The sequence below is a fragment of the Silurus meridionalis genome, chromosome 1 (genome assembly GCF_014805685.1).
Source record: "Silurus meridionalis isolate SWU-2019-XX chromosome 1, ASM1480568v1, whole genome shotgun sequence".
NCBI lineage: Eukaryota > Metazoa > Chordata > Actinopteri > Siluriformes > Siluridae > Silurus > Silurus meridionalis.
The window spans coordinates 9,546,307-9,569,655 of record NC_060884.1 but is presented as its reverse complement, the minus strand read 5'-3'; the positions used below and the strand labels follow the sequence as shown (position 1 = coordinate 9,569,655).

The window sequence follows — 23,349 nt, the reverse complement described above, 5'->3', positions numbered from 1 at the left end:
GTATACTAAAAAAAGAAAATAAAAAAAAATGCAGTGCATCACATACCACTGGTCAAGTCAAGAAGTTTTTATTGTCATTTCAACCATATATAGCTGATGCAGTACACAGTGAAATGAAACAACATTCCTCCAGGACCCAGGTGCTACATAAAACAACAGTCAAAAACAGAAAAACACAGGGTCAAGACCTAGTAGAAAAAACCTTGCCACATAAAGTGCATGTGTGCAACCTGGTGCAAACAGTGCACAACACAACACAAGACAGTGCAAGACAATACACAAAACAAAAAAAAGGAAATAGAGTATTGTGCAAATAAACAAATAGCATCAATCAAGATAAAGTGAACAGTGGCAAAAAAAAATGTGGACAGAATATTGTGCAAAGAAGAACTAGAGATATTATTATTACATTAACTCAACAATGAGAATCAAAAGATCAGTTTGAAATTCATAAGGAAATCTATAAATAATAAAAAAAAAAAAATTCTGAAAATTACCCTTAAAAAGTTTTTTTCTGAAAAAGATGTAACTTGATTAAGGTTGAGAGTAACATATTCTAACAAACAGTAAACGTTAAATTTAAAACAAAATTACGTTAAATCTAAGGTTGTGATGTATCCCCTCCTTTAGGATTTCATAATATTTAGAAATAAAGAAATATTAAACATTATTCTGTAATCTGTTTTGCAGTTTTATAGATACAATAAATGTTTAATACAGTTTAATTATGTTAAATTGAATTTGTGAATTTATGAACATTTGAATTATGTTTAATTCAAAAAATGTAAAATATAAAAAGCAGTAAACATTTGTACTCACAACATATTTTAAGAAGTAAATATGTATTTATGTATAACAAGTTTGCAGATATGTTCGTGGTGGTCTCATCAGCATACAGAGAGGTGCAACACCTTACAGGCTGGTGTCATTGCAGTACAGGATACTACACCTGTACAGGTCATAACAGCAATACAGGACACTACAGCAGTACAGGATACTACACCTGTACAGGTCATAACAGCAATACAGGACACTACAGCAGTACAGGATACTACACCTGTACAGGTCATAACAGCAATACAGGACACTACAGCAGTACAGGATACTACAGGTGTACAGGACTTCATAGCAATACAGGACACTACAGGTGTACAGGATACTACAGGTGTATGGGACATCTCAGCACTACAGGACACTACAGGTGTATGGGACATCTCAGCACTACAGGACACTACAGGTGTATGGGACATCTCAGCACTACAGGATACTACAGGTGTATGGGACATCTCAGCACTACAGGACACTACAGGTGTATGGGACATCTCAGCACTACAGGATACTACAGGTGTATGGGACATCTCAGCACTACAGGATACTACAGGTGTATGGGACATCTCAGCACTACAGGATACTACAGGTGTATGGGACATCTCAGCACTACAGGATACTACAGGTGTATGGGACATCTCAGCACTACAGGACACTACAGGTCTGTGGGACTTCACAGCAATACAGGACACTACAGGTGTATGGGACATCTCAGCACTACAGGATACTACAGGTGTATGGGACATCTCAGCACTACAGGACACTACAGGTCTGTGGGACTTCACAGCAATACAGGACACTACAAGAACTGGGCTAAACTACAGATGAACACCGATTGAACAGAATAGTGATATTTTGTGTGTTTTGTGTGTTGTGTGTTTCGGTGTATTGTGCGCATCTTTTAAGACAGAGGGCCCATCCACCGGGCCTCACAGAAAGAATCACAACTTTTTACGTTTATTTTATTACCATTTTATTGACTTTCGCGGTCTGCACGGCTGTTTTCTTTAAATATTAAAAAAAAACATTTATGCCTGAGCATTTCCTGCACTTTCATTCGTAGTATTCTTTTTTCTGTGCATCAATAAATGAAGTTTGCAATGATTCTTCATTATGGTGTGTTGTGTTACATTTTTATTATATATGTAATCATTTAATTAATAATTAAATCATATAATGGGTATAATAGTAATACAGTATTATTATATGATATGCATTTTATCGTATTTAGTAATAGCCCCCCACCCCCCACACCGTAGGAAAATTGTCGCATTAAACTGTTCCGTGATGCAAAAGACGCTGGGGGGCGCTGTTTTAAGTGATAAACACGTTCTCATTCACTCCCGTCTACTTTTTCGTTCACTTGTAACACGTGACCTCTTTGGAGGCCGTGCAGGAGCATTGCATTGGTGAGAGCTGTTGAAAAAAAAACGCCTCGTAAACTAGAGAGGTATTGAATGAACTGGTAAATGGCGCGAGCGAGTCATTCATTCAGTCCGGATATGAGTCTCACTGGATTAATATGAGGAGAAAGAGGAGGAGTCATGCTATAATTAGAATCTATAGTTCTAGAGAATTTTTATATCTTTCACAAGTTTTTTTTTATGTATCTCATGACCACTTTTTCAAAGCTAATCGGCATATACGGAAATAGTCACGATGAACGTATATGCACAAATTATTTCGTGAAACGAATAATAAAAGAAAATAATTAATAAATGAATAAAAATAACCACCACTAGAGCTGATGAATGAACTAAATCGTCATTGGGAGGTGGACTGTGAAGCCCGCCTACAGAGAAAACTGATAGGTCTAGTCATCAGAAAGAAAGACCAATCAAGATACGGGAATCTATATTTTTGAGATTGGAAAAGTTAAAACAGAGCTACATCATGCTACCTCATGCAGTCGAGATGCCTTAAAGACATTTCGACTTTACTTTAAATCCTTATCATGATTTCCACTATACTGTACACACACAGTACAGAAATGCAAATGTCTTATGCACATGCAAATTCTGTAATGTACAAATGAGTTCAAAACCTTAATGAAATATACATATTCCACTTAAAGGTAAAATACTACAATGTACAGTAAAAATATTTTTTTGCATGCAAACGTTGTTTTCTTTCCTAACAGACAAACTGATATTTACTTAATCATAGTCAACAGTTCATAAATAATCTGCTATATGAAAATTCAGCCTAATATTGTGTAGGTCTCCTTTGTGCTGCCAAAACTGCTCTAACCCACTGAAGCATGGACTCCACAAGATCTCTGAAGTCATTTTGTGTAATCTGGCACCAAAACATTAACAGTGAGTTCTTTATGTCCTGTAGAATGTCCTAGAGAGTTTGGAGGCCAGGTCAACACCATGAACTCTTTGTATGTGTTTTAAGTCATTGCTGAATAAATGTACAGTTTTGTAGGGGAATTATCCTGCTAAAAAGGGCCACTTATATTAATGAACACAGTAACTGACTTTTTAACTAACAACTAACGGTGTTTAGGTAGAAGGTATGAGCCAAAGTAACAGCTTGCCTTCTTCCCAATCTGCAATCTGGTCCTCAGGTTAATGATAAGTGCACAAAGACCTCTGCATGATGGAAAAGTTAATATGATTATTTCGACTGGGCCTCTTTCTTCAATTACTCCAAGGTCCAGTGGTGGTCTTTATGTGCCCATTGTAGGACTGCCATTTTGGAGGTACTCTGATCCAGTCAGCTATTCAATGTAATATGGCCTGTGAAAAGTAAAGGCTTGACCATTGTTCCTGCATGTTTATGAAGATGTTCCACTCTCATATCGACTCTTTCACTATTACCAATCTTTTATAAATGAATAAACAACTTGTTGCTCCAGGTATTGAGTTTAAATTATAGGAGATTGTGCCTTGACAAGTTCTTTCCTACACAAATTGCTAAAAACACGTTTTTTCAACATCAATGTGATAACCTTTAACCAAAAAGAAGCAGAAGAAATAATTGTAATCAAATTTTCAACTTTTTGTAACCATAATGTAGATATTTAAAAAGCAGGAACACATAACTGTTATAGAGAACAAAATGGGATGTGTTAAACAATTAAAAGAAAAAACAAATCAATGCTAAAAAAAATAACAATTTATACATTTATTTATTTATTTATTTATTTATTTATTTACACATGTACTTATTTATACCCAAGTAATTGTTCACCCTCTATAGTCTACAGCAGCACTCCCCAACTTTTTGTCCACCACGGACCAGTGTTAAGCAAGACGTGTGATGCATTTAATATTACTATTACACATATTATATGATTTCTTTCTTTATTTAATTATTACTTATAGAATGTAATAATGTAAGTCATAGCACCATAATGCAGAATCGTGTGTTTGATTTATCTAAGGATAGAAAAAAATTGTACCAGGCAGAAGTGGTCATTTAAAAAAAAAAAAAAAGTCAATAAAATGGAAATGAACTAAAAGTTTTTATTCTTTCTGTGTGGCCCGGTAATAAATCATAAATGCTCTATAGGCATAGATGTGTGGAAGTAAACACTTATTTACTCTCTCCAGCGGTAAATCCACTGCCTTGCTCATTGGTTCGTGCAGATCTGTGCGGGTCCAAATCCCTTCATTTCGGTTAATTTGTCCAGCATGCATAATCAGATCTCAAAATAAATACTGAGGGCTCTTTATCCTTTATCCCTTCTCAAGTGGATCTTCTGTTTTTTATACACGTTGCATTTTCATGCTCTTGCAATTATTCACACTGACATTTTTTTATTGTTATTTAAATACAAAGCAGAAAGGAACACTGCTTCCCCTATAATAGTATTATTAGTAATAGTAATAGTTTTTCTTGCCACAATCACTACTTGTTTTCTCAATGGGGATAACCTTATAAGGATAAACTCATACATTCCGAATAAATAAACGAAAAAATATACTACTACTACTACTAGAATAATTAATAATAATAATAATAATAATAATAATAATAATAATAATAATAATTAGTGTGGGTGCGCATGCGCTCTGTGTGGTCCATTGCTCGGAAGCCCTTATCTCTTATAAAGCACTACATTTTAGATAGTTTGTTTCTCACTACAGTGTAATGTAAAGGTTTATCTTTTCTGTGCGTCCTGTTTGCATCGTGTCACAAATAAACAGCAGTACGTTTCTTCCCTCTCAAGTGTGATTACTTTTACCATCTCCCACGAAACCGTGTTAATAAAACTCATTTTATCTGTTTATTTGTTTTTAAATGTATTTCTTTATATTTGATTATTTTACCTGTAATTAGCTTACATTTCGCCTCTGATAAAACTCAAAAAAAACGAGGCCACTCCCTAAATTTTGGATCATAAACCAGGGCTGAATCACAAATGACTTTTCCTGCACTATAGAGAGTGTTAAAACTACGCGGCTCTTCCTTAGTGCTCCTATTTAGGGAACAGAGAGGCGTTTGGAATACAACCCAGGAACTTGTTCCACGCACGCACAGGAGAGGAACCGGAGTGCGTGGAGCAGAGTGGAAACAATTGTCAGTGTTTCTGTGAAGTACAAGCGCGTATTATTAACTCAAATACGTGTCAGGGAGAGGATTCAGGATCACCTCAGCAGCACGCCGCTGACTGAATAAACTGGACGGGAGAACAGGAGGAATTTAAAGCGATCTGGTTGGCTGCATTATTGATCCTATAGGTCTCCTTCTGAACGTTGAGTGAGGTGAAGTTGGGAACTAGCCGGGCAGTTTCCTTGCCTTCAGAGGAGTCTAGCAGAGTTCCTGTGCTTACGACACTTCTTTAACCGAGTATGGATTGCGGGCTGCTTGGTGATCTGTGAACACAGCTGAAAGCTTTTCGCTGCCCGAGCAAACGAGATGAATTTGCAGTGGTGTACGTTTTTTATCGAGCTCGTCGCAAAAGCTAGTTAGCCGGCTAGCAAACCAGTGCTAACTATTCTACCTGACATATACGCAGTTTCCCCACAATATTTTGCTTTTCTTTATTGTAGCGTCTGCCCGTCCAGGGGCAGGAAACTATAGCTACTTAAACATATCGTTCACCATTCTTTTTAATTTACGATCATTTAATTGTCATACGAAGATAATAGCGTTTTTGGTGAGGGTTTTTTTTTTCGCTCGTGGAAAATGGATGCGGTAATGGAGAAGGAGTGCAGCGCGCTGGGAGGACTCTTCCAATCTATCATGAACGACATGAAGGTAAAAAGAAAATGATAACACGAACACCTTAAACGAAAATACTCGATTTTTTTAACGGACTTCATAAGAACCTCTCAGTGCTGTATATCCGCCTTGTTCTGCCATGTGCCCGGTGCACAAGTTACTTACCAGCTGTTTGGCTACAGAAAGCAAATGTCCAGGTTCCATCTCGGATAGCAACAGATCTCTGGTTGGTCGCTTCACTGCTGAAAGGGAGAAACAACAACGATAACTGTTTGTCCTACAACACTGTAAATGATGCTTCCAAAATCTTATTGAACACACAAATAGTAAGAATCCGTATATGTTTGCCATTTGGACATTTTATAATAAGTTGGTTCTGCGTTTAATGAATAAATGTAAATACATTTATATATAATTTTATATATATATAAATTTATATGTATATATAAATAATAATAATAATACATTTATATATATATATATATATATATATATATATATATATATATATATATATAAATGTAAATAAATATATATATATATGTAAATAAATATATATATATATATATATATATATATATATATATATAAATAAATAAATGACGTATAAACTGTGAAATTACAGTTATGTAATCCTGAGGAAAGCTGAAAAACCCAAATGGATCGGGAGCATTATTGTAAAATCATATATTAGCATCGACCAGAGTCTTCATTCATAATTGTGTATAAAATCTGCTTAGAAAAACAAAGATATATATATATATATATATATATATATATATAGATAGAGATAGAGATAGAGATATAGATATATTAGATAGATATAGATATATCTATCTATCTATCTATCTATCTATCTATCTATCTATCTATCTATCTATATAGATGTGTGTGTATATATATATGTATGTATATTAGTGTGTGTGTGTGTGTGTGTGTGTGTGTGTGTGTGTGTGTATGTGCCAAAGGACCAAATACAATATCAGAATTATATTTTTCCTATAAGCATTTATCCATATTTTAACTATGATCAGGATGAATTTATTCATATTTGTTCATTGAATTTCACGTCTGTTTGCTTCTATGATCATGAAATAAAAGCCTCCTTTGATCAGCTTCAGATCACAATTAGTGTTGGTTTACTGCAGTTTTATACCTGGTATCAGTTTAAATTGCTTATTAATTTCAATTACACATACCAATTATATTTTTTGGTTGTTTCATATTAGTGACATTCAGCAATGAAATATGAAGAATTGTTCTGCTGTTGCTTAGATGGGATCTGAATCATTTCTTTTTTTAATCAGTCGAATGTGACCAAACGGGTATTTCTCAGTCTAGATTGAACCAGAGTGTTTTTCATGCCTACCTCAGGTTTGTTTGACTCATACCTTCCTACTTGAACAAAATGGCATTGGCTACACTGCTGGGGGCGTATTAGTGCACAATGTGTGTGACAGTGTGTGTGTGTTTGAGAAACTCAATAGTACATAAGCGTTCTAGCTGACTATTAACAGTCGCTGATGCGCTGAAAATATTTAAGGAAAACTCTCTTTCTGTGTGATGTAATAAGTGTTCATGATCACCTAGTTACAGTGTAGACAGCGGTTTACGTTGTCTCTCATCATTATATCCCACTTAAGTCACACCTAAAACATAAACAGTAAACTGAGCATGTAACTGAATTAGAGACCCTGGAGATGTGGTGTGGCAACACTTCCTTCAGAGCCAACACGTCACCCTGTGATTTAGATTTTTTTTAAGACCTGAGCCCAGATGTGTCTGTCATTTACTTATTTTATCCTCATTTTAGTGCTTTTCAGCTTTTTTTTTTGTTTTATGGAGTTATGGGTGTTACTAAATGTACACTTTACAGGCATGCTGACAATTATATTGTATAGACAATTGTGGAGGAGATTAATATGAATTGTTATTTATTCTGGTTATTACAATTAATTTTCCCCTGCATCATCTCTGACTTTATTAGGCTCTGCTGTCTCACCCCACAATGTCAGGGTTTTGTTACTCCTCTGTTGTAACTCAGCTCTATCTAACTTTGTGATCAGGGTCTAAAAATGGCCTGAACACACTTTTAAATTCATTTAGCACAATTTAATTTGGTAATTAAAAAACGTTTTGCTTACAAATTTTATACCACTTACAAATTGTATTACAATTATAAACCAAGACTAGGAAACTCTGACCAACTTGGGGGGAAAAAGTTATTCAGCAGGACAGTTTGTTCATACAACTTTGAAAGTTAAATCAGGAAGTGAGGGCATATTTGGACATTGGTGTGACTTATTCAGAACAAACTGAATGACTCAAAAAAGGACCTTTTGAATTTTTCCATAGGTTGGCTTCATAAAACTTTAACTAATTCACAAAAGTGTACAATAAATTTTTAACTGCTCAAAAAAAAAAAAAAAAAAAAAAAGAATACTCTATTGATTTCGTTTAAAACATGCCAAGGGAGTGTAATGTAATGACTTTGTGATTTGCCAAATATGAAGTAATGTTGAATTTGACCATGGAAGATGGCACAGGAAGACCAGATACCAAACCAAGCTGAGATTCTAAGATTTTTATTATAATGAATGGCTTATCAATAAAGCACAAAGATTTTTGGCAGTTTCCCAGCCAGGAAGTAATGTCATACCTTGGCATTGTGGAACAATTCTATCCCAACCTTTTTAGGTGTGTGATCGGCCTTGCAATAGAAGCTTTGTAAGTTTTGTCTGAATGTTCTATAGTGCACTATAATTGAAAAATTAGTCAATTGTCCAGTCCCATTCAGACCAAAGGCTGATTTAAAATACTTTTTCAGAGCTCTCCTGAAAGATGAAGATTAAATGGACAGGTCATGAGCCTGGATTAAACCTGTTAGATGTAGATACGATGGTTTAATAAAGCTAGATCTGTTGTTGATCTGTGAGAAGTGCTTAGTTGGTGGACACTGCACAGTCCCAGTTCCACAATCTGTGCAGACAGTTTATCCACATAAGTATGTTTACAGACTTTTCCCATCCTTATCTTATCAGGGTTGTTTTTTTTTTTTTTTTTTTTTTAATATAGCCTTGAAAAGCATTGAAGCTGGAAATTTGTACTCTGCCTATGACTGCTTTGTGATTTTTTTTTTTTTTTTTTTTCCTTTCCTCTCACATTTAGCCCCCCCCCTCTTTTTAAGAGGAATCTCTTAAAAACACTGAGACTAGGGTGTTTCCAAACCTTTGATAGGCATTGTACTAAGAAATAAAAATCGAAGTTTACATACACACATTTCTTAATTTTTCTGTCACTCTTAGGTTTTTGTTTGTGTTTCTATATTTGTTTCTTTATTTTGTACACCATTTTTTTGTGTACAGCTACAGGCTGACTTGCTGGCATGTTCTGTAATACCTCTAAAATGCCTGACTGGTAAAGAGCAAGTCCGAGAGAGATTTTTGTGGTTTATTTATAATAACTAAAAATTCTGCTTCAATGTATCAGATAGTGTAAATATGCATTTCGGAAGAACCGGTTCTTTCCTTTTATTTTTAAGGTGTATGCTCAAATTGTTTAAGTTTTTAAAGCAGAAGGAAGGGCCAAGCTCATAATACTGTAGAACTGGAAAAGAAGACATGAACTAAATGCACACTTTTTTGTGAATTTAAATGTCAAATTTGCACGGGTAAGCTTGTGGGCTTTACCATTGGAGAAATAATAAGCTGTAAGATATCTGGAAGAGTGGAGCGTTAAGAGTGAGCGGTTAGTATGCATTTGTTTAAAAAGTGTTATTTTATTTTATTATTATTATTATTTTTTTTTTTTATTTTAGTAAAGGCACTTATTTTGACAAGCTTGTGGTTAAAGTGCTGGAGGGTCTCAAACAATCATACCCTGAACATTCTCACCAAACCGGTGCTGGTTCATAATTACATGGAAACTTGATGGTTGATGAGATTATTGCATTCCAATTTCTAGGAGTGTTGACAATAACTTTGTACAATATTAAGAAAGTACATGTTGACCTTCAAGTAGGGGTAGACATGAGACAACTGTAGATTGTATACAATCAAAATGTCACCACAGTCACATCCTAAGTACTGTGATGCTAAAGACCTTTTGTCAGACCTGCTCTGAACACACCTGAACTTATTTTTTTATTGTATTTTTTTTAAACTACACTGCTCGTCTATCTTACATTCTCCCTGACAGACGAGTAAACAAATTAGTAATAGAGCAGGCAGTTCTGTAGCTCACGCTTCCTCCTTAATTTGTTTAGCAACAGAGAAGGAGTTGGAGCACATGCATTTCTAACAACACAAATCTGCAGCTGGAAAAGGAATAGCTTATTTAAAATTGGTGAAATAAAAAAAAGTTACTCTGCTAATTTAGTCAGTATAATAAATAAAAGAAATATTCTTTCCATTCTTGTGTATATTTTTAATGTAGAAATAATTTCTTACATTATTTTTTTGGGAAGTGCATTTTATAAAGGGGTGGGAGTGGTGTGCTTCATCTCATCTCTGACAGAGAGACACTCCTTTTAGAGTGATTTGTCATGTACTTGTCATTCCTGCCTGTAGGCTATTGTGATAAATTATTCATGAAAATATTTATTTACACTGAAACTTATACAGAAAGCTTAACTAGGCTTAATTAAATTACAGGTAAACAATGTCATGGCATGTGAATGTTTATTACTATCACATCTAGAAGCCTATAATTCCACCATGGCCTATTTTCCTCACTGCTCTTGAGGTGACTGCTTTGTTTCTTTTACAGGTTTGTTGTGCATATTACAGAAGGGATCACCTTTGATGTGGTGGCTTTAGAGAGCCATATTCCTATTGTTAGTTGTTTGAATATGGCAGTGGGTTATGTTTTAACTCTCATGAATAGTGAGTTCGAGTTGCTGGTTTCTGTTTCAGTGCACAGAGTGGCTCCCTTTTCCTCCAGCAGGGTTTGCAAAACAAATGTATGGAATCATCTCAATGTAGCATCTTGTTGAAGCATGTTTGGCTGCATGCCTGGCTCTTTTCGGATGGTTCTGAAAGCTGGCTTATTGCAAGTATTTAACATGGCTGGCTATTCTTCTACTGATCATAATTATATTCAATACACTGTACTGAGACAAATTTTTCACAGAGAGCTGTTGGGTTATGTTCAAATTTGTTACAGCCAGAGAACAGGTAAAGGGACAATAAAGTGTATCCAGTTAGCATCCAGCCAGTAGTTTATATAGCAATAAGTCTGAAACCTTACGTTTATAGTGCTGTAGTTAAGATAACATTGATGGCAACTGTTCCGTTATATTTTTCTGGTCAAAGCAACCATAGAATTTCTTGTGCTTCTATAGAAAGCAATTGTCACTGGTTGAGGGGAGATGCTGGGTGGTTTGCAGTCAGGGAACCAGGATGTCTTGCAACATACATCAAGGAGTTTTTTTGTGTTTATTCTGAAATATATGCAATGTAAGCCTCCCAATTTTCAGATCTGAAAGCAGCATGAGAGATTCAGTATCCACAGAGCAACTTATACTATTTGTAGCGACCGACCCTCGTCTACCAGAGTCCGCCGCTGCTCTGTTAAATGTGGAGCAATGTGAGAATACTGTGATTTATCTGATTTATTGGTTGACATCTTGTTTGCAAGATACATTGTGGCTTTGGCGCAGTGCATATAATTATTGCAATACAGGTCAAGAGCTTCAGTTAATGTTCATTTCAACAGGGGTGGGGTGAAAAAGATGTTCACAGATTTCTATAACTGTGGCATATTTACTGGTACCAGATGGTTTGAGTATTTAAGTAAAAAACTTAAATTAACGGATGCAAACACAGATGTTAGGTTGGTTTGTACTAAAGCCAGTGCAGGCTGTTTGGCAATATTTTGGTTTTGCACCACATGTAAAAGGATTTGCTATTTGTAGTCTATGCAAAAATAGCACAAGCCAGCCAAACATTAAAATTTGTCATACCGAAGTATGCATAAAAAAGAAAATCTGTAGGATTCAAAATGCATGATGAAATGTCCCCATTGCTGAGTTGCAGAGTCTCCTTTAATGTTGTTTATTTAGCCAGTCATTTCAGCCAAACTATTCTTACGACTTTTGACCTTCAACACTGTGTTGGTAAATAACTCTGAAATGTCTGTCCTGCATCCTGGTGCCATCTTTTTAATAAACCAAATTCCATCATACTTAGCATTAACTAGCTCTTGATAGGATTAGCCGTCATGCGCTACAAAGTTCCACAACATCTCGCTAATGCTGATAATAATGCATTCATCCTGTATGAACTCTTCCTTAGCACACATGAGAAGAATGCTCTCTAGGGCCAGCTTTTGCAAAGAACATCTTTAACAAAAGATTTACTTAGCCAGTGATATTTGATGGTACAGTTGGCAAAATGAACCATCAAATATTCAGCAAAAGCATTGAAGACAAAATGGACATATTCGTGCGAGCAGATGCGATAGTAAAGAAAAGAAGCAGCATCTGAGGGCGGAGAATTATTTTGCTTGTGCGTACAGGTTTTACCTCGCGCGTTTCAGCTTGTATTGCGTGTGCATAGATAACTTGTGTGCACAAGGGTTTCAAACACTTTTTTTTTCACATGTACATTTATTTTCCGTATGTGGTTATATTTGGATTTTTGTTTGTCATTTTTGTGCTTGGATTTTCCTGGCATACAGACCTCAAATCTGCTTTTCTTTTGCTATCCATGTCTGTCTAAACCTTTTGACCTTTTGTTGCAGCCCTATGTGATAAGCATATCATGATATGCTTACTAGCTTAAATATACAAATGAGAAAAATATTCATGATTTTGTATCTTTCCTTATTCTGGTAAAATCCATTTTTAACACAACATACTGCATTCTTCAGGATTTTTTTTCATCAAACACAGCATACCAGCATTGATTTTACTTTCAGATCACATTAGTGTATTATATAATAAAAAATTCTACAGCTAACTTTTGTTCTTATTTTTCCTTTTGACTTGGTGTTTTTTCTTCCTCTTTTTCTTCTCTGTCTAGTGTATAAGAAATGGTAGAGCACATAATGAGCATTGTGATGTAAATATCAGAAAATACTCTCTTGCAGGTGATTTGTATCAATGTATTCAAGTGTGAATTTGACTGACCAGAACAAAGATCTGTTTAATTTTATTACTCTATTAGTAGTAGTATTTTAATCTTTACATGTTATATAAATCTGAAAGATTTTTAGGATATCCAGTTTAAGATCATGATTTTGGTTAGTTTTTCATTAAATTTTTATGCAAGTTGGAGGATATCTGAGGCTAGACCTAACTCAGTCTAATGATTTGCCTCTGTTTAAGGTCTAAATAACCTTACTCCTTTTTCTGTTTGTGTTTGCCTTTAGGCAAGTTACCCTGCCTGGGAGGACTTTGTTACAAAAGGGGCCAAGTTACAGTCTCAGCTAAGGTAAGAGTTGCCTGTTTGTCTACACACACATTTCAGCCATCGGGTTATCGGATACCTTTATACACATATGAAACAGAAAGTATGCCCTTGATACTGTTTTTGTCAGCCATTCTGTTGTTTTGCTGATGTGCTTAGGATCACTGTCCTGTTGCATTCTATCCCAACTTTGGTAAAGCTTTAGCTGTGGGACAGATGGCCTCACATTTGACTCTAGAATACTTTGGTATAAAGAGATGTTCATGATCGACTCAATGACTGCCCTTCTACCACTGTGCTTGACAATTGGTAGAAGGTGTTTGTGCTGATATGTAGGGCTAAAGCGATTTCTTGAGCAACTTGAATACAAAAAAAGCATTGAGGCAAATTTGTTTTGTAAATTTTAGTCCAATTAACCACACACAGAGCACTGTTTTTCCCCACGGACCATTATTACTGACGCACCACCCGCTAAACCCTGCAGCGCTCTTGGGTCTCATTTATGGCGTATGCACAAAACGGGCTGGAAACGTGCGTACTCCACTTTCCACGCAAACGTTGTGTGCGCAATCGGTGTCACCAATTTCCCCTTCTCGCCTTCTGTGTTTTCACGTTGTGCGCACGCCAGGCTCAGAGTTTACTTACAGGTGCGCACCTTTTCCCAACAAGTTTGTTTTTTATAAATCGCAACCTTTTCGTTGAAAGTGGTGTACACACATTTTTAGCCTCGTTTTCTGTGTATGCCACATTTATAAATGAGACCCCTGAACAGGTAAACACAGAAGACGCTGCAGGATGAAAAATGCAGGAACGGAGAGAAAACAGCGAAAAAGAAGATTCAGGCCAAAGTTTAGGATTATTTCAAACTAAAACATAAAGAAAACCTCGGACAGTGCGTTTACCCTTTTTTTTAAAATATTTTTATTCATGATGTTTTATTTATTTATTTATATTTGCATTTTGATGTCATATGGCAATTAAATGCACTAAATGAGTTTAGTTTTGTTAATTTCATTTTATAGTTTTGTTCATAGTAATTAGATAAGAAGTCCCTTTTGTTCATTTTAAGAGAGCTGTCTTATTTGGTCTTGTATGTTTAGTATTTCTCTTTAATGAACAAAAGGGACTTCTTATCTAATTACTCGATTAATCGATGGACTAATTGTTAGAATACTTGATTACTAAAATAATCGATAGCTGCAGCACTACTGATATGCTGTTTGGTTTTTGCTAAATGTGGTGCTGTGCATTATGGCCAGATATCTTTTCATCTGTCCAACGGGCATTGTTCCAAGAAGTTTGCTCAGATGCAACTTTGCAAACCTAAGCTGTGTTGCCATGTTCTCTTACTGGGGAAAAAGGTTTTCTCCTGGCAACCATTCCAAACAAACCATATTTTTTCAGACCTTTTCTGATTGTACTATCTTTAACATTTAACATGCTAACTGAGGGCTGTAGAGTCTAAGGATTTTTGCAGTTTCTTTGACTATTGCACGGTATGGACTTGTGGTGAATTTGCTGGGATGACCACTCCTGGGAATGTTGTTAACTGTCTTTTACTTGTGGATAGTTTTCCTCACTATACATTAATGAGCTTTAAATGGCTCTCTTTAATTGCTTTAAATTGTTTGTAAATGGCCTTATAACCCTAACCAGATTGATGGACAGCAACATTTGCTTCTCTAAGGTGCAAAATTCATGTGTCCTTGTATGAGAGACATATTTGGGAAGCTAACATTTTGAAAAAAATTACTTAATTATAATGTGAAATGTTGGAGATGCATCAGTATTGCTTGCATCTGTAAACCTTGTGTGCAAGAGCACTGTGTATATGTAGGCTAGACATGCAAAGGTCATTATAATACATTTTTCCTAAATAAGAAAATAAAGTTAGTGAATAGTAGAAAGGCTGTAATTGAGACAGACTCTCTGGCAATCTTTGGTATGGCTAAAAATATTTTCTTGTGTCCCAGACAAGTGCACAAGCCATAATGAGCAAGCAAAGTCCATTTGTCCATTGCTAGCAACAGTAACTATGAGTGCATGAATTACATTATTACTTGAAATATACTGAATGAAAGTATTTTAAATAATGTTTGCATTTTATTAATGGTAACAATTGTGAACAAAACGCACATCAGTCTGTTAATCACTACAAGAATGTATTTCATATGTTTCTTGTTTTAAAACCCTTAAAACGCCACCTGTTTATATCACCAGCATACATATAAGCACAGAACTATTTTTCAGCGAGTGTTTTTTGTCATAAATTCATTTAAGATAAATGACAGAATAAAGCCTACTTGTGCTAATCAGATCTAGTAATATACGTAATAATTATTACAGGGAGTGTAATAAATGTATAGCACAAATGAGTAATAATATGGCTGCTTGTTTCGAAAACCACAAACAATATAACAATTAAAGTGAAATTGCTGTTTGTAGGATCTGTTGGTGTATTTATTGGTTTTCCTCAATTCTGCTATATCTGAAGACAATTTTGAATTTAGACATGATCACACCATATACACAAGATATCATGTTGAACACTTAAGACTTACACATGCTTTTCTACTAAGCCGTGAAGAAACCCCAACATGTGTTCCCTGTAAAACAAAAATGACAAACTGTTATGCTCTTTATAACATTAGGCAACACTTTTACCTCAGAAACTACCTTACTTGGGAGTCTTCTAAAATGTTTAACCAAGAAAATAAACTCTTATAAAGTATTAAAGTGAAGCGCCTAATATTGCTGCCATTTTTGACATGAAGACTTTATTTTATAAAGATTACTAAAATGTCTCCGATTACATACCTTCACCCTGCCATGAAAATGGGTACTGTTGCTGGCATGGTGTTAAAAGAGCCATAAATAAATTGTTCTCCGTTGGATGTTTAATGCTGAAGCACTTTGGACCTAATTTAATACACTATAAAGATGACAGTATTAGACACCTGACCTTTCCTGCCATATGTGGTTCTTCTCCTAATTGTTACCACAAAGCTGCAGGCACACAAATGTATAGGACGTCTTTGGATGCGCTATAATAAAATTTTTGCGTTCACTTGAACTTGGAAAACCAAACCTGTTCCAGCAATGCAATGCCCCTTTGCACAAAGTAAGCTCCATGAAGATCTGGTTTACATGGTTTGGAGATGAAGATCTTGAGTGGCCTGCTCTGATCTCATCCCTACTGAACACCTTTTGGATAAATTGGAACCCTGTCTGCACCCCAGGCCTCCTTACCCTACATCAGTACTTGATTTTACACGAGGCTGATGGGCACAAATCACCTCAAGCACACTCTAAAATCTTGTGGAACATCTTCCCAGAAGAGTGGAGGAAATTATAAGAGCAAATTCGGACTAAATGTCAAATGTGATGCTCAAAAAGCCAGGTGTCCGCACACTTCTGGTCTGTACTTTTCCAGAACAGTTTCAGTCCTTTATGTAGTTAATTGAGCTACAGGATATTTATCACATAAATTAAATATGACTACTGATTCACAAATTTTAAGTTTAGTACAGCTTCAACTTTATACATGTTTTATAAAGAAAAAAATGGCCATTGCTTTGGATTAAATTTTTTTTAGTTGATTTAAATATTCAACATTAGAACAAATATTGAAATTCAATAACTGTACTGTTTCTTTTTTTTTTTTTTCTTTTTTTTTTTTTTCTTATTTTTTCTGATCCATTCAGACTTTCATCAGCAAATAAGAATTGTGCCTTAGAATTTTCACCAAAATTCACTGGCATGTCGTGAACTATTATTACAAGATGCATTACCCTTTTACCCAATTGAAATAAGGTTACTACCCCATTATTAAAGCTGTTTAACATGTAAGTAAGCAGCAGGTGTGGGTGAGCAAAAATGTCATGTCTTTTATTACAGGCTGGATCCCAAATTAAAACTTATATTATTTATAAGCCTCAATAGTTTGAAAAGGAAAACAATCAAATCGCATTATTTTGCAAAAATATATTTTAATCATTTAGGCTTCCAGCTGTACATATTGCACTAGAAAGCTGTCTTTCTTGAATAAAGTATTTTAAGTATGCAGTTCTTGAGAATTCTTGAATGTTTTTTTTCTTGTATTCAAATCAAATAAGCAAACAAAACAAAACACTACAATATTATCAAGCAAGCCAATTTTATGCTAAGAGAAAATGCTAACTTTGGAGTCATATCGATCTTTTCACTTTGCTACCCTTCTAAAATGATAGATGTTAGTGTAAATGGCGGAGCACTGATTTATGCAAATTCAAATGTCTTCATGTTCTGCTTTTTGTCTCTCTGTAATAGGACAACCATCATTGTCGTCGGCTCATTTCTGGATGCTTTTCAGAAGCTTGCTGATATTGCAACTGGAACACGAGGTGAGAAATCCTGTTTTCTTTTCTTTTAGTTACTTATTTAATCTTTTGATTTAGCTTGCGTTAGTGTAGAAAAATCTAGTTGTTATAAAAGTGTATAATATCTTTTGCAAATGTATGAGAACATTATAAAACCTAAACCCTCCTTATCTGCTTTTTTATTAAAAAAGATAAAGCTAAGCTATTAACAAAATTCTTGCCTAAACAAAAAGGTTTGCCTAGTACTTTCAATTATTCTAGTTACTAATAAAGAACATACAGCTTTTGATCCATGCAGTAAACAGTTTCCACATCAGTTGACTGAAAGGCCCTCTAGGAAATGCCTGGAAGAACATTTTGCGACTAATTAGGTTAACCTGTTAGCCTTCGCTACATTTTTTTGGGCTCACAGCTGAAAATGCCCTACCTAACTTTAAATGTTAACAGTTCCTGATAAAAGTGGGCTACATACACAATTTAAATATATTTAAAAAGGACACAATTTGAGCTTATGTCATATCAAAGTTGATATTGCTCAAAAAGATGTTATAGAACCGTATAGATGAAGTACTGTGAAAATGAATTTCCTGAATTAAATTTTTTTTTTTCATATATAAATACATGAACTCTGTAATGTAGCAATCCAGAAAAGAACCGTATTTTTCGGACTATAAGCCGCTACTTTTTTCCCACGTTTTGAACCCCGGGCTTAAACAGCGTAGCGACTTATTTATGAATTTTTCCTGGGTTTTTCCCGGTTTCACAAACTTCAAGCCAAAAAACTGAACCCCATAACATTAGACCAATGACATTTCCGAACGGAAACGAAAAAACGCACCTCACCTGTGTTCTGAGCTGCACGGCATCGGGAGAAAAAAACATTTTTCTTAAACGCACGACGATGCCAAAAGATAAACTTTCGGGACAAATAGTTGTGAACATATTTCACCCGTTACACCGTGAACAGACACTGTCTTTTGTTAAAGCCTGTGTAAAGTTCATTAGTTTTAGGCTTATTTATGTTTAAAATAAAAATCTTTTTCAAATTCAGTGGGTGCAGCTTATATATGGGTGCGCTTTATAGTCCGGAAATTACGGTAATGGGTTAAAAGCCATATGTTTCATGAGTTCATATTTAAAAAAAAAAAAAAAAAGATTTTCATTATAAATGCGATTCCTACAAACATTTATCTGAGACTATGTCTGATCCTTTTCTTCCTCCCCCTGTTTGAGAGCCACCTGCTAACTCAGGTGGCAATTCATACTCTATTCATACAGTCTGCATATAAATTAATGGCTAACCATTAAAGGCCATTGTTACACATGTTTGGCTATTGATATTGAGTTTGTATTCATATTCTTGACCAGGTAGCCAGATAAGCTATTGTTTTACAGTCATGGCAATTCATATTGATGTACGGCCATTTCAATCTCCACAATTCTCTCTCACACCCACACACACACAACCACACACACACAGACAGACACACTTACTTTTCAAGCATTTCTCTTAAAAAAACAAATGGGCAAGAAAATGTGTAACATTGTAAAAACTGTAAAGGGAGATATGTTGTATCTTATAGATATAAAATAGGTTCAGATTTTCCATTCTCATGCAGATCTCCAAGTCTCTATTGTTACTCCACCCCCAAGAATGTTTTCCTCATTGCTGTTTTGTGCAAATCTCCGATAAAACGACTTTTTTGACTGTCCATTTTTTATTTGTTTTCTTTTTTGTTCGTTTTTTTTGTAAACAAATGCTCAGTTAGCACAAAACAGCTGTTTGAGCAGAAATGAGAGCTGCATTTACTTCCTGGTGTTACTGTGCACGTGTGCTGTTTGACCAGTAAGAGTTTCTAAATATTAATAAAGCTAAGAACTTGCCACACGGGGAATAAAATCCTCCCATATATCATTAGAATCCTGCACTCATTGGCTACATTTTCCATCACTAATTTTTATTTCCATAATGCCATAATGGAAATAAATGGTTTGAAATGATAGGTGGGCTGATAATAAACATCACCTGAACACCTGCCTCGGGATTGTAGACTCAAGCCAGAGATTCCGCCTCTTTATTTATTTAGTGTGTGGTTTTATTTGTTTTATAACACTGTATTTTACCAGCCATATTTGTTTTTTACCAGCAAGATGCAGTTTTTGTTTTATGCGAAAGTAATTCCAAAACTTATACAGACAAAACACCAAACGAAGTTGGTGAAACAAAAAAACATCCATCTAAATACAACACTATTGTTTAATTGGAGCAGAAATGCTTTACGGCATGTTGTTTAGTGGAGCCTTATCTTTCCTAATAAACCGGGATTTGCAGCGGCGGATGTGTTTGACTCGTTAATACAATAATTGTGTAAGTACTGCATTTTTTTTTTTTTGCATGGTTGTGTGTACTGCTTACACACGTTCAGCAAATAAATTCGTTATACAATGAAAAAAAGTGATCTAAAATTGCTGCTTGAGGCTTAGAGCTTTAGAATGATGCATAGTTAGTTATGGTTACTCTTCTCCCTTTTTATTTAATCTACTGCTAAACATTAACATGTGAGAACAATGGAATATCGGTCACACTGACGCGGCGCTGAAGACTATGAGGTTATTTGTCAGAAGATCCGTAACAGATTGGGTATAAAAAGAGTATCTTACAGACTCTCTTGGAGACTTTGTGCAAGGGACAAGGGTGAAAAATGAAAAATACTAAATGGGCTCAAACACCTTTAGAAATCAGTCTTTAAACTCAGTTTGCCATGTCATCCAAAAATGCTTGAGTAGAAAATGAGTTGAAACTCTATCATGCAAAAAAAGTTATATGTGAACATGATCCAGAAACTCTGTGCCAAAGCTTCTTTACTGGACTGAGGCAAAATGGAAAAATGTCCTGTGGTCAGACAAATCAAAATTCTCTTTGGAAACTTTTGACGCCACGTCTTCTGGACTAAAAACGAGAGGGACCATCCATCTTATCAGCACTCAGTTGACACAAATGGGACAACATTCCTCTCCTAAAACTCCAGGAACTGGTCCTATAAGTTCTGACATATATTGTTTTTATAAAGAAGAGGAGATGCTACACAGGGGTAAACATGGCTTTTCCCAACTTGACATGTTACAGCCATCCAATTAAACACTGACCTAACATTTTTCTCAGTTTAAACATTTGATATGATTTTTGTTGTCAAAAAAGTATGTATAATATACATATATTAATAATAAATACAAATTTCTAATTCAGGTTTGCTGTACATTACTATTTGTTGTTTTTTTTTGCCTGCCTGTGTAGCAAATAAAAAATTCACAAGATATTCTGATCAGGCACATGATTTAAATAAGGTAACTGTTTAACATCGTTACAAGCTCATGTCTGTTTTTCATATAAATTTGTCTATTTGTTTGTTTTGTTTGCTTTACAGGGGCAACAAAAGAAATTGGCTCAGCACTGACCAGAATGTGCATGAGACATAGAAGCATTGAGAACAAATTAAAACTCTTTACTACGTAAGAATGTCCTTTAAGTATTTTCCTTTTTTATTTTCATAAAACAGATGTACACATTTCACTTTTCTGAACTCTAAAGTGGTGTTAGAATGTTTATTTATATATATATATATATATATATATATATATATATATATATATATATATATATATATATATATATATATATAAAATATATACATACATACATATACACACACACACACACACTCACTCTCGCAATCAGAAATATTCAACCCCCTCACCTCAATAGACAATAGTGACGTTGATGAAAGATAATGAAAATAAATTTAAAAAAAAAAAAACCTCATGAAATGATACATGATACATATGAGTTATTTTGACAACAGAAGTTGACTTAACTTTGAAGTTCCAATGAAAATTGTATGTCTTGTAACACATGAGCATGTGCAGTATTATTCAACCCCCAGCTTCAGTACCTTGTGGAGCGCACTTTAGTTTTTATAACTTCTAACAAGAGTTTTCGATAAGTGCTGACAAGCTCCTTACTTCTCTCGATTGGAATCTTTGCCCATTCTTCACGTGCAAAAGCCTCTAACTCAGTGATGTTTGATGGCTTCCGTGCTGCAACTGCCTTCTTCAAATCCCACCAAAGATTTTCAATTGGATTTAGATATGGTGACTGAGAAGGCCACTCCAGGACACATCAGCATCATTTCCCCAACCAAGCTTTGGTTGATTTGGAGGTGTGCTTGGGATCATTGTTTTGCTGGAAGATCCAATGATCCAAACCAGGTTCTTCTTCAAAATGACCTGTTTTTTCTGGGACTCCATGATGCCGGGTACACAATCAAGATTGCCAGTTCCTGCTGCAGAAAAACAGCCCCACATCATTATTGACCCACCTCCGTGCTTGACCGTGGGGATGGTATTCTTCTGGTCATAAGCCTGACCTTTTGCACACCAGACATACCGCTGCTCCATATGTCTAAAAAGTTCCAGTTTGGTTTCATCAGTCCATAGAACTGTCTCCCAGAACTCTGTAGTTTTATCCAAATTCCTAATGGCATATTCTAGTCGACTCCTGATGTTCCTTAAGGTCAAGAGTGGAGTGCGTCCAGCCATGAAGTCCTTGATTATTCAGTGGCAGAAGCACTTGTACCAGCCTTCATCATGTCATCCTGTAGCTGTCTTGCAGTCACAAGGGGGTTTTTCTTAGCTGTCCTGACTAAGTTGCTATGGGCCCTTGATGAAATTGTGAGCTTTCTTCCACGGCCAGGCAGGTTTGCAGCTGTTCCATAAGTTTTAAACTTCCTTATAATGCACCCAATGGTGTGTCTTGGAATGTTAAATGTCCTCTCTCAGCATTTGTGGAAGCTCCTTTGTCTTTCCCATGACTGCAACTCACCTTGAACACCTTCGGGGTCTATATATGCATCACAGCTGAAGCAAATGAAGGATTGTTATAGAGTTCCCAAAGGCTTAATGATGTTTCAGCTCTATTTCAGGCCATAAAAACGGTCAGAAAGCTTTAAAATCAACAATATTATATAGGGGTTGAATAATTGTGACATGGCAATCTTAACAAACTATACTGTTACACACAAATACTACATAATAAATTTTCTGTGTTGATTTTATGCATCACTAAACTCATTAAGAAGCCATCCAAAGCAGAATACTGCACTTTAAAAAGATTTTTTATTTAGAAATCTTTAAAACTCTTTAGGGGTTGAATATCTCTGATTTGCAAGTGTGTGTGTATATGTATATATGTGTGTGTGTATATATGTGTGTGTGTGTGTGTGTGTGTGTGTGTGTGTGTGTGTGTGTGTGTGTGTGTGTGTGTGTGTGTGTGTGTGTGTATGTATGTGTGTGTGTGTGTGTGTGTGTGTATGTATATATATATATATATATATAAAATATATAAAATATAATATATATTTATTTATTATTAGGGATGCACCGAATATTCGGCCACCGAAAATTTTCGGTCGAAAGACTTTGATCAACACGATTTTTAAGCAACACGGCCGAAACAGTTTGTTGTGATGACGCAAACAGAAACCGCGGCCCGCACGTGCATGTCTGAAGCAACATGTTTGCGG

The 23,349-nt window shown here is 35.3% G+C and overlaps 2 protein-coding genes across 2 annotated transcripts in view; both read left to right on the top strand.

The window, feature by feature from the left end:
- Window positions 1-318: 318 nt before the first annotated feature.
- LOC124389965 lies at window positions 319-2,102 on the top strand. The gene is made up of 2 exons (XM_046855598.1): window positions 319-1,165; window positions 1,202-2,102. The coding sequence occupies exons 1-2, from the start codon at window positions 849-851 to the stop codon at window positions 1,665-1,667; spliced, it is 783 nt and encodes a 260-aa protein (XP_046711554.1). The 5' UTR covers window positions 319-848; the 3' UTR covers window positions 1,668-2,102.
- A 3,184-nt stretch (window positions 2,103-5,286) lies between these two features.
- mtss1 (MTSS I-BAR domain containing 1) overlaps window positions 5,287-23,349 on the top strand; it is a 38,297-nt gene continuing 20,234 nt past the window's right edge. Inside the window, exons 1-4 of the mRNA XM_046851736.1 lie at window positions 5,287-6,039; window positions 13,375-13,436; window positions 17,721-17,794; window positions 21,196-21,280. Coding sequence (XP_046707692.1) covers window positions 5,968-6,039; window positions 13,375-13,436; window positions 17,721-17,794; window positions 21,196-21,280 — 293 coding nt within the window. The 5' untranslated portion in view covers window positions 5,287-5,967. The remainder of the gene's footprint in view (window positions 6,040-13,374; window positions 13,437-17,720; window positions 17,795-21,195; window positions 21,281-23,349) is intronic.

What these genes read in the sequence shown, in the direction of transcription:
- LOC124389965 (XM_046855598.1), top strand. Translation starts at nt 849, where the DNA reads ATGTATAACAAGTTTGCAGATATGTTCGTGGTGGTCTCATCAGCATAC. An exon ending in AGGTGTACAGGATACTACAG is followed by an intron (nt 1,166 to 1,201) that starts GTGTATGGGACA and finishes AGGACACTACAG; the next exon opens with GTGTATGGGACATCTCAGCA.